The 12066-nt window shown below is 47.4% G+C and overlaps 1 protein-coding gene across 6 annotated transcripts in view; it reads right to left on the bottom strand.

Moving 5' to 3' along the window:
- Positions 1–8378, bottom strand: part of OSBPL10 (oxysterol binding protein like 10) — a 312125-nt gene extending 303747 nt beyond the window's left edge. Inside the window, exon 1 of one of the 6 annotated variants that reach the window (XM_057706433.1) lies at positions 8204–8378. Coding sequence is in view for 3 of the 6 variants with exons in the window: in XM_057706429.1 (XP_057562412.1) it covers positions 7297–7580 (284 nt within the window). In the remaining 3 variants the exon portion in view is untranslated. Of the gene's footprint in view, positions 1–7296; positions 8054–8153 lie in introns of those variants that run through there. The other 5 variants (XM_057706434.1, XM_057706429.1, XM_057706428.1 and 2 more) reach the window with 5 other exon arrangements.
- Between the last annotated feature and the right edge of the window lie 3688 nt (positions 8379–12066).

Below are 12066 nucleotides of genomic sequence, written 5' to 3'. Positions count from 1 at the left end.
ACACAGACTAGAAGCTATATTGCTTCTGCCAGCACATTCCCCCAATATCAACTCAAACTCCTAAGAAATTAATTTATTAATTTCAAATTAATAAAAGGGTTTTTTTCTCTTGAAAGAAAACATCAGTGAACATCTCATTACCACGGGATAGGCAAAGATTTTCTAAACAGGACTCAAAAGGAACCAAACATAAAGGCAAAACATCAAAAATGTGACTACATTAAAATTAAGATTTTATGTTTACCAAGACACCAGTAAGAGGTGAACTGGCAAACCAAAGAGTGAAAGAAGATAGCTGCCTTCTCTAATATGCAGTGCCTGTGTGCATGTGTACACAAACCCATCCATGAACTCGCATCCAGAAAGGAACTTTTACAAGTCAGTAAGAAAAAGACAGATAGCACATATATATAAACAGGCAAAGGACTTAAATAGCACCTTACAGAACATGACATCCAAATGGCCAATAGATACATGAAAAGACATTAAACTTCATTAGTCATCAGGGAAGGCAAATCAAAACCACAATGAAATACCATCACACACCCAGGAGATTGGCTAGGATGAAAACAACAGACAATGTCAAGTGTGGAAGAGTCTGCAGAGCAACTGGAACCCTCACATGTTTCTGCTGGAGTATTAACAGACACAACCACTCTGGAAGATTCTCTAGCACTATCCCATAAGGGGGACATTTGCAGTATCTCCACTCCCAGGTATCCACCCACAGAAAGGCATATATATATTTCCCAAAACTATTTGTATGGGCCAAAAACTGGGAAGAACTCAAAAGTTAATCTACAATAGATATAATATACTTAGTATATTCACACAGTGGAACACCACACAGCAGTGGAAATAAACCAACCGCAACATGGACGGGGTTCTCAAACATAATGTGAAGAGAAAGAAGCCAGGCACCAAAGATCACATCCTGTACGATATGAAGTCCACATACAGGCCTAACTAATCAGGGGTACCAGAAGACACGCTAGTGCAGCCCTCTGGGGAGGAGGGGGGCGGGGTTGAGGGGATGGCTGTAGGGGGATGGAGCGAGGAGGGCTGCTGTTTCTTGATCTGGGTGTGCTCTGTGTATGAAAATTCACTGACATGTATGCTTGTGAGTTGTGTACTTTTCTGAATGTATGTTAGACGTCAAAGTTACCCTCAAAAACTCATTTATTCAGAGATTATGTAAAAAGGTGTGGGCAGCTTTCCTTTTTCTCAGTAACATTTTCAAACTGCAAAATAGATGCAAGTTCATCTCAGGGGGAAAAAACATAAAGGAAAAAAGAGAAGAGAAGAAAATCAAAATCGCCCACAATCCCACCAATCGGGAAAAACCATGGTAACCATGTGGTGTAACTATCCTCAAATACATGTATGCTTTAAGAAGGGGAAGACCCCAGATCCTGCAGGGAGTGATTAACACACAGCAGGTTGTAACATATACAATATATTACATGCATTGTGTATATTACATATGTTATATGTAATATGCAGTTTTGTAATCTAAGCAACCGCTCCTTTATTACTGTCAATGAAATGATCTAGTGTCCCTAAACTATTTGAGTGCAGCCTCAGAACAATCTAACAACCCAGACAGCAAGATGTGCAAATCCTTCCCAAGTACACAGAGGCAAGAACGTTAAACAAGAGCCATAATTTTCAACCCTGGTATCACCACCAATTACCTCTAAAACTATTGGAATACTCAAAAAGCATTCATTTTAATGCAGTATGATTTTTAAAGTTAATATACGCCCCTACTGGCTTTGTTAAATGGGCCAGATGGCCCCCAAATCTTGGGAAATCACGGCTGGAGGCTAAACACTACTTTCTCAAAGTATGTTAATGCAGATCAAGTCAAAAGCAAGCCCTGGATACCTGTTCCCTAATGGTCCACCCTGGGTGGGTGGTGGTGGTTCTGAAGTCAGGGTGGGCATGTCTGCTGACCCAGAAGACAAAGACTGATGGTTGCAGACAGCAGGGCAGATGATAAACATACTAACTTAAGGACAAGGCTATGAGCAGGTAGAGAATTAAGAACTGTAACAGTAGCAAACACTGGCCAACACAGAACTAAGTCCTGGTTTGATCTCTTCTCTGGCATTCATTCCTTTGCTTACTCATTCAATAATATTGCTGAATCCTTATTATATGCCAGACCCTGTTCTAGGCACTGGTGATACAGCAGGGAACAAGACAGGCAAAATTATTTTCTGTCCTCAAGGAGCTAACACCTAGTGCAGAAAGACAAAAGAGTAAAATAAGACCATGTCAGCTGGTGGTGGGTGTTCAGGAGGAAAAGCAAGGAAGGGAGGTGGGGATTAGAGGCCAGAAGAGGGAGTAAATCACTTCCCACAGAGAAGTAAATGTCTGGTTCCAAATTTTAAAGGATCTCTCTCCCTTCAAAGAACTCATCATCTCCAAAGAACGCTAGGATAATTATGTTAATTGGGTCCCAGAGTCATCCCAGCATTAAAAAAATAGACCAAGAATTTTATTGGACCAGAAAGGGTCCACCTACAAAGGGGCAAATTGAACATCCAATAATAGCTCCCATTTCCCGGATCCTGAACTAGTCTCACCCCCTTATACATCGGTGTCTTCATTTAATCCCCACACTGAACTAGTGAGAAGTGTAGGGGTAACACCATCTTAGACACTTAACAGATGGAAAAAAGGAAGCCCAGGGCAATTAGGGAACAAGTGTGCCAAATGCTGATGTCAGGACTTGACCCAAGTCCACACTGCTCTAACTTTCCAAATAAATGTCAGTTGGTGGCCTGAAGTTTTCTTTGGCCAACACTCATCTTCCTTATCCTATTCAAGATTTGCTTTTCAGTGTTTTATTGAGTTCCATATTTGCAGTGTCTTCTTTTCTCCCAACATCAAAACCTGAAATGGCAATGAAAACCCTCAGATATTTATTTATTTATTTATTTATTTATTTATTTATTTATTTATTTAGGCTGCGTTGGGTCTTTGTTGCTGCACGCAGGCTTTCTCTAGTTGTGGCAAGCAAGGGCTACTCTTCGTTGTGGTGCACAGGTTTCTCACTGCAGTGGCTTCTCTTGTTGAGGAGCATGGGCTCTAGGCGCGTGGACTTCAGTTGTTGTGTGTGGCACACAGGCTCAGTAGTTGTGGCTCGAGGGCTCTAGAGCGCAGGCTCAGTAGCTGTGGTGCACGGGCTTAGTTGCTCCAAGGCATGTGGAATCTTCCCTGACCAGGGATCGAGCCCGTGCCCCCTGCACTGGCACGCAGATTCTGAACCACTGCACCACGAGGCCAGGGAAGTCCCCACCCTCAAATATTTAAATACCGCTTCCTATATCCAATAAGAAATTATTTCCCCAAACACTTGATGTGAAAAGCAACCCCAAAGCAGTTCCATTTTGGCCTAACACAAAAATTAGCCCTAGGGCAAATGAGAGCTCATATTGTCAAATCCTTACTAGGTCTACACCTCTCAAACTGAACACAGCCCAAATGGAACTCTTGGTTGCTCCCCGATCCTGCCCAGAGAGGTGGGTCCCCTATGATCCTCATCTCCATAAAGGACACCTCAACATCCCAGCCTCACAGCCTACACACTCAAGAGTTATCCTTCTTATAATGGAAGGGAACGTTAAAAAAATACATATATATGTATATATATATAACTGAATCACTTTGCTGTGTACCTGAAAGTAACACAACATTGTAAATCAACTATATTTCAATAAAAAAAATTTTTTTAAGTTATCCTTGACCCCTCTTGCACTCTCACCTCCGCATCCAACCCATCAGAAATATCTATCCTCCCCCATCCAAATCTGTCTCTTTCTCCATTTCCCTTGTTCCCGATATCCAAGCCCCCAGCATCTCTCGCCTGGACCACCATGCTGAGCTTCTAACTCTCTGCTTCCTGATCTGCTCCTCGAAAACCTCATCTCCACACAGGAGCCAGAGTGCGTTCTTTAAAGCCCCAAACAGAATGTGTCACCTCCCTGCCTAAAATCCTTCTGTGAAACCAGAACAGTCTCAGATTCTTCCCTTGGCCTACAAGGTGTTGTGTGATCTGACACTGGCCTGACACCCAGCCTCTGGGGTTCACCCTCCCCCTGGTTCACTCCATATGAAACCCAGAAGATGGCTGAAAAAGTGCGCTAGATTAAAATGTGAATAGCAGCAAAGACAATAGATCCACACAAATTATTTCGACAAATACGTGCCTTTATTTCATCATTTTTTAACTACGTGTGTGTGTGCGTGTGTATTTTTTTGGCCACGCAGCTTGTGGGATCCTAGTTCCCCAAAATGGGATAGAACCCCACCCCCCCACCCCCCCCCCACTGGAAGCACTGAGTCCTAACCACTGGCCCTCAAGGGAATTCCCTTAATATATCTATATCTATATATTTATTTATTTAAAGCTCTTTACTGGAATATAACTGCTTTATACTGTTGTGCCAGTTTTTGCTGTACAACAAAGTGAATCTTAATGTATTTTTAATCTCCATAGCACCTACTCCTTTCTGAAATTGTGTTCATTTGTTTAAAGGCATTTACTCTTTAACGCCATCCTACCAATGTCTACCATGCTGTAATGTCTGAAACATTTTCTTTAAAAAACTATAATAATGGATTATGGAAACTCCTTAATGGGTATTCCCTCCCCTCGGCTCTGATTACTTCACATTTTCTCAGCCAATGAGAGCCAAGTGTCCTGGATGTGCTCTCCTGAGTGTGTCCCACCCATGTAGTCTGTCACCTCTCTTCATCTCATTTATTTGGTGTTCTGGCCACACCACTTTCCTTGGGGCACGAGGATGAGGGTGAGCGTGCTGCAAATAAGTTAAGGCAGAACATGACCCTGAACGTTAAAATAAAAGCTTTGCAGCAACTTGAGGATGTGCAAGCAGACACCAGAGTAAAAGCTGTTCGCGGGTGACTGGTGTGAAGTCCTAGGAGCCGATAGAGGATGTTATCGACAGCGTGGCAGCCTGGGAACACTCACCAAAGACTTTGCGGCTGGAGATTTTTCATTCACTGCAGGCAATTTGAAAAGAACTGCAAATGAACACGCCATGAGGCCCTGAAATGCAGGGGGCTTGACTCACCCCACCTACTGGTACCAAGGCATTTCTCCGGACTGAGGAGGGGTGGGCTCCTTCCACTTTTGAATCCTGCGACCCCTCCACTACTTGATGAGAAGATGCCCGTGCATTTTAAACACTGGAGTAGCTCCAGAGTAGCTGGCATGGTGCCTGGCACATAGTAGGGCCTCCAGAAAATAGTCTCTGAATAAATAAATGGACAAATGAATATAGTTTCAAAGTTTCTCTTTGTCCTCCTCCCTCTTCCTTTTCACGGATCCAGATCTTCCTTTATAAGACCCCTTGAGAAGAAAGAAGTATGCAGTCACAGCCATCACAGATCTTCTCCAGATCACTAATGGACCCTTGGCCATCGTTGGGAGAACACGGATGTGGGAAACAAACCAGACGCTGAGACATTAACCATGAGAAAGAGACGATGCTTTTGGAGTCAGTGGTAGACTTCAGAACCGGTGCATCTACTCTGTTAAGAACGAACACTGGCAGGCAGCTCTAAACCACAGTGAGCAAACTCAATAAAGATGAGACCTCAGCAGCGCACACAGTACATCTCACCTGCGTAGCCTGCAATCAACTACATCTTGTTATTATTATTATTACCATCACCATCATCATTATTATAAATTTGGCCTCTTCTCAATCTGGCCTTCAACCTAAATACTCCAGCGGATTTAATTACACAAAAGCATGAGTTATTCCAATTCCCCCTAAATCCCCTTCAAAGAACTAATCCTTTAATATACATTGCAGGTAAAATGCCATCCCCAAGTGAAATAACTGTAATCCAGGGTAAAAGCTCTGTCGGCCTCAAAAGCTACTTGCAAAAAAAAAGGAAAAGAAAAAAAAAAAAGCATTAAAGGTGATTGTCCAACACACAAACCAAATACTATCACCAGCAAGGCACAGTGAGGTGCAATTATCAACACAATTACCACGAATTGAAATCAGATTTGGTCCTCTCATCTGTCTCCTCTCGGCACCCTACCCATCCTCTTCCAGCTTTCCAAGAATTGAAGGGGGAAAGGGAGAGGCAAGAGCAGATACTGGGGCTATTTTGAGAAATCAAAGGATTCAAACGCTAAGGTGCAACTTCCACTAATACAGTAGCAGATATCCAAGGAAACCCGGGTGAAAGCTCTCTGTCTGTAATATCAACTCAGGTTCCATACTTAGGAAGTCATCTTCCTCCTAGCTGAGTTTCATGTAAAGAACTGCCTGCTGTTTCAGCTGGAAACAATCTGAAATTTACAAGGGAAGAGACGACCAGGTTCTCTACTAATCAGCAGAGACAAGTAAGAGCTCCCAGGGTGTGAATCAAATCTCCCAAGCATTCTTAAGAACCCCAAGTCCTAATATCCAAGGGCTAGTAAGGACCAGACACAAGATCATCAACAACCTCTCCAAAAAGCCCCATTCTCCTTGCATGGATATTTGTATGTTCCTTTGACTTGCTTTTGAAAAACAAAGTAAAAAAATGTCACCAGCAGTACCCCATCTGCTCCTTCCTAGTGTTCCTCACTATCCTCACTACTCAGTCCACACACCACCGCGACGCCTTCCCTTGAGACCCATCCTTCCACGTGTCCATAACTAGGCTTCCCAACTGTGAGGCTAGAGTGAGCAGGGAACTTCAAAAAAAACACCTAAAGGGGGAAAATAATAATAATAACTTAAAGAGCGAACTGCCCATTTCGAAAAGGGAGAGAGTGTCAACGAAAAAAACAACAACAACAACACTAAACTTCCGTCGCAGAGATTGGAGGTTCCCGGCCACAACTGGGCAGGGGGCTAACACGCGCGCCGGAAACCGCCGAGGATAAGCGGCTGGTTTCTGGTGGTGGAGGTGTCTTCAAACAACAAAGTTTTCAATAAACTATGATATGGGGAGAATGGCTGTGATGGGACCAGATGTAAGAGCTCTTTCACCCAGGTATCACGCACGCCCCCTCCGCCTCCCATCCTCAGCCGTTCTCCAGGGGTGCGGGAAACCGCCAGCAGGCAGGGCCCGGGGACCCCCGCGCCCGCCTGCCGCTCCGGTCCCTGCAGGTGTCAGGGCTCGTCCTCCCTCCCCGCCGCCGCGAGGCGGCCCCGGGCTGGGCACGCGGGGAGGGCCCGGGTCCCGAGGCGGCCCGATCGCGCGCGCGCACCCGCACCCCAGGCGGCGCGGAGAGAGGGCCGGCTGCGGGCGCGTTACCTGTTCTGCCAGCCCTGGAGGAGGTTGGTGTATTTGCTGAGTACGCCCTCGAGCGCCGGCTCCCTCCGCCGGCCGCTTCCCCCGCACGGGCTAGCGGCCACCGAGCCCGGGCTGCTCCGGCTGCCCCCGCCGCCGAGCGCGGCGGCGGCCGCCGACCGGCCGGAGACCCCCCGGCCCGCCAAGGAGCAGGAGGGCGAGGAGCCCGCCGAGGTGGCGCGGCTGCTGCTGCGGCTGCTGCTGTTGCTGCCCCCGCCGCCGTCTGCGCCCTGGGCCGCCCTCTCCATGGTCGGTGCGCGCCCGGCACGCGGGCGCCCGCCGCGGTGGCGGCCCCGGCGCTGTGGCTCCTGGCGCGGGCGCGGCGGCGGCGGCGGCTACAGCTCCGGGCGCCCGGGCCGCGCGTGGCTGCTCCAAATCCCCGGGAAACGCCTGACTCATACAGGAGGAAGAGGAGGAGGCGGCGAAGGCGAGCTGGGAAGGAAGCCAGCGGGGCTGGATGCAGCTGTGGCCGCTCCTCCTCCCGCCGCGGCCCCGGCCCCTCCCTCCGCACTACTTTCCCCGGCAAGTTGGGAGCGGGTGGCCGGTGCGGCCAGCCCTCCTCCGGCGCCCCCTCCTCTGCGCGCCTGTCCCCGCGGCCGCGCAGGCCCGCGGCTCCGGGCGCTGCCGGCGCCGATCCGTAGGGTGGGCGCGCCCGGAATCCACACCCTGCCGCCCCCTCTCGGAAGGGAAGGTGCGAGGGGGAATCTCCGCGCGTCCCTCCCCAGCCCCCACCCACCCCGGGACCTGGCGGGAGGGGCGGCCCCACCCACCGGGTTCAGCCGGATATGGACCCGCCCGGCCTAACACGGGCTCACACGCACACTCTTCGTCTTCCGCGCGGAGCCTGGCCCGGACACACGCACACGGTCACCTGGACGTCGACCTCACGGGCCGGGACAAGGGACAGGGCAGGGAGGTCCTCCAGGCTCTCCTGTGCGTCCGGAAGGGGAGGGCAGGGCAGGTAAGCTCGCCCGCGGCATTTTCACCCAGCGGAGGTATGCGAAATGCACAATGGACACCAGAGCCGGGACCGGAGCGAGGCAGAACTCTGGTTCCTTCAAGTGCCTCCTTAAATTGAGCGTCCTAGGCGTCGCACTGGCCTCACCCTAATCCCCACCCGGATGGACACACGAAAACCTGGCCAATCCAACCCACCTGGTGTTATCAGACAGCACGAAGCTCGGAAAATGAGTAAGACTGCACTGAAGGCAGGAGAAATCACAGATGCTTACAAACCGAGCGAAGTATTCTGTGTATTGGCTGTAACTTCTGCCCCCACCCCTACCTCCCCCTCCACCACCTCCACCCCTCCCCCTCCACCACCTCCACCCCTCCCCCTCCACCACCTCCACCCCTCCCCCACCCCCCAAGTACACGGAGCTGCAGCTGGGTTTCTAAATCTAAAGTTGAGTTTTTGCTCTTCCGCGGAAGTAGATGGGTTACACTCTCTCCACTGCACTCATCATTTTTGTGCATATAAATAGCCAATGCAATCTGGAAGTTTCTAAAATTACCGAGAAAATAGCTTTGAGGATCTCACACCCCCTCAAGCGCGCGCGCGCGCGCGCGAGACACACACACACACACACACACACACACACACACACACACGAGAAAACAAAAACAAAGACGGATAGGTGGTGAGCCCTATCTACAAACCCATAAAGCAGCTAAATAATTCAACAGTTAAAAAATTACTAAGTGGAATAGAGTCAGCTCTCATGGGGACAGTTCCCCAAGTCTAACCCCTTTCTAGCTCCTTATCTTTCCAGGAAGCTTTCAAAGGTGGCTTAGCTCTAGAAATTTTCATGGAGAAGCTTCTGGGGCTGATGAGAGGTGGTTGTGCCTTGAATAAATCACAATCCCCAGTACTCACACAGTGTAAAAAGAGAAAAGTTCCCAAGAGACTGCACGGTAGAAAGCACCAAATTTGAAGCCAGACAGAGCTGACTTTGAATCTGTGACCTTGATCAAGTTACCTCTTTTAGCCTTAGTTTTCTCACCTGCAAAATGGGACTGATGATACTACTGGCCAGGATGAACTATGTGAGAATATTTATTTGTTCAAAACACTTACCGCTTCTTCCCCTGGGAGGAGTATCCTCCCTCCACATGACCCTCAGGCTTGGCCGTGGAATTCTTTTGGCCAGTGGGCTGTGAACAGATATGATAGATGCTATGTCCAAACATAAGTCTAAGAGCCATCATGTGGTTCCACTATCTTTCTCTACCTTCTGCCAGGTGAGCAGCATGTCTCATCATATCAAGGCTGTCCTTCCGTTTGAGTCCTGGAGTGAAAGTTCACGTGACAGAGCTGCAGCCAGTTAGCCTTGGTCATGCCCCATGCACAAAATCTTTGCTGTCAGCCACTGAGATTTCAGGACCCATTTTGTGCCACAGCATACCTTTGCCTGAGCCAGCGGGGTCAGTGTAGGAGTGTTCTTGAAGCCCTTCATTGACATGAGGACTGGGAGGTGGGCACATCCTGAACAGTAACTGTCAGTCATTATGTGTCCACACAACACCCCCTGTGGGGGCCCAGCTAAAAGCGGGGAGGGGCCGTCATCTTATTTCATACTATCCCACCTCTACCACCATTACTCCCTCCTACCCCGCCCACCTGTGACTGGATGAGACAGCCCAGGAAATTCGCATTTTAGACTAAAAAATTGAGACCCTTGAGACAGTCCAGCTGAAGCGGGGAGGGACTATGCTGAAAGGCCAATGTCCTAGTCTGTTCAGGCTGCTGTAACAAGACACCACAGGCTGGGAGCTTATAAACAACGAAAATTTCTCTCTCACGGCTCTGGAGGCTGGAAGTCCAAGATCATGGTGCCGGCATGGCCAGGTTCTGGTGAGAACCCTCTTGCAGGCCTCACACGTCTCATTATGTCCTCAGGTGGCAGAAGGGGCTTGGGAGCTCTGTGGGGTCTTTTTTATACGTGCACTAACCCCACCCTCATGAACTGAGCACCTCCCAAAGGCCCCACCTCCTGATACCATCACATTGGGCATTAGGGTTTCAACCTAGGAACTGGGTGGATCCTGATGAGGATTTAAACCTCTGCCAAAGAGAAGGAAAAAAAATTTTTTTCCAATGCATTTTGGCCTTGTATTACTTCATATAATACTTTAATTATTCTTGCAGACAGTTATAGGGAAAGTGAGTAATTTGATCAAGTCACACAAAAAAATACAAATGAGATATCATAACTCTAATTTTCCTGCATCCCAATCATGGTAGTAATTTATGTCAAATACATTTTATGTAGAACATGATTGAGGGAGTTTCTTAGAAACTGTGGTTGACAAATATTCAGACCATAGCAGCCAGGATGGAGCAAGAGCAAGCCAGCTGTGTGGGATCAGATATGGCCAAAGAGAACTTCCCTGGTGGCGCAGTGGTTGAGAATCCCCCTGCCAATGCAGGGGACACAGGTTTGAGCCCTGGGCTGGTAAGATCCCACATGCCATGGAGCAACTAAGCCCGTGTGCCACAACTACTGAGCCCACGTGCCACAACTACTGCATGCCTAGAGCCTGTGCTCCGCAACAAGAGAAGGTACCACACTGAGAAGTCCATGCACGGCAACAAAGAGTAGCACTTGCTCGCCACAACTAGAGAAAGCCCCTGTACAGCAACCCAACACAGCCAAAGATAAAATTTAAAAAAAACAAAGAAAAAATGGCCAAAGAGGTAAGTCAGTAGCAAGAGGTGCGTGGAGCAGATGCGCTGCAAGAAGAGGCAAGACCATGACAGAGAGGAGAGCACACGTGTCCCCGCTCTTCCCTGCCCCTCCATCGGCTTGTGCTTCTTGCCTATGGAATTGGGTTTTTGTTGTTGTCATTTTTTTGTTTTCTTGATTGTTATAGTCGATTTACAAGGTTGTGTTAGTTTCAGGTGTACAGCAAAGTGATTCAGTTATATATATATATATTCAGTTATTTGTATATATATATAAATATTCTTTTTTTGTATTTTCCATTGTGGTTTATTATAAGATATTGAATATAGTTCCCTGTGCTATACAGTAGGACCTGTTGTTTATTTTACATATAGTAGTTTCTGTCTGCTTCTAATTTACCCCTCCCCCACCCCCTTTCCCCTTTAGTAACCATAAGTTTTTATGTCTGTGAGTCTGTTTCTGTTTCGTAAATAGGTTCATTTGTATCATATTTTAGATTCCACATATATAAGTGATATCATGTGATGTTTGTCTTTCTCTGTCTGATTTACCTAATTTAGTGTGATAATCTCCAGGTCAATCCATGTTGCTGCAAATGGCATTATTTCTTTCTTTTTATGGCTGAGTAATACCACATCTTCTTTATCCATTCATCTGTCGATGGACATTTGGGTTGCTTCCATGTCCTGGCTATTGTAAATAGTGCTGCTGTGAACACTGGGGTGCATGTAAACTCAGCTCTTTTCGAATTAGAGTTTTCTCCAGATACATGCCCAGGAGTGGGATTGCTGGATCACTGGAGTTTTAAATTTAAAGTCACTTTTTCCAGAAAGCCTTCCTTGACCCACTGTAGAATAGCAAGTGGAGAAAAGATACCTGCAGAATTCTCTTCATGTTCGAAAAACAATCTGAGAACAAAAGACATAATAAATTGGCAAAAATACTTGCAAAACATACAGGCCCAAAACAAGGACTTATTTCTTTAACTTACCCAGATTGCATAAATCATTAAGAAAAACACAGATGTAAATAGAATGACTGGAAATCT

Source organism: Hippopotamus amphibius, chromosome 13 (genome assembly GCF_030028045.1).
Source record: "Hippopotamus amphibius kiboko isolate mHipAmp2 chromosome 13, mHipAmp2.hap2, whole genome shotgun sequence".
Lineage (NCBI taxonomy): Eukaryota > Metazoa > Chordata > Mammalia > Artiodactyla > Hippopotamidae > Hippopotamus > Hippopotamus amphibius.
Note: the sequence above shows the minus strand (reverse complement) of the source record. Positions and strands in the feature narration are given on the sequence as shown.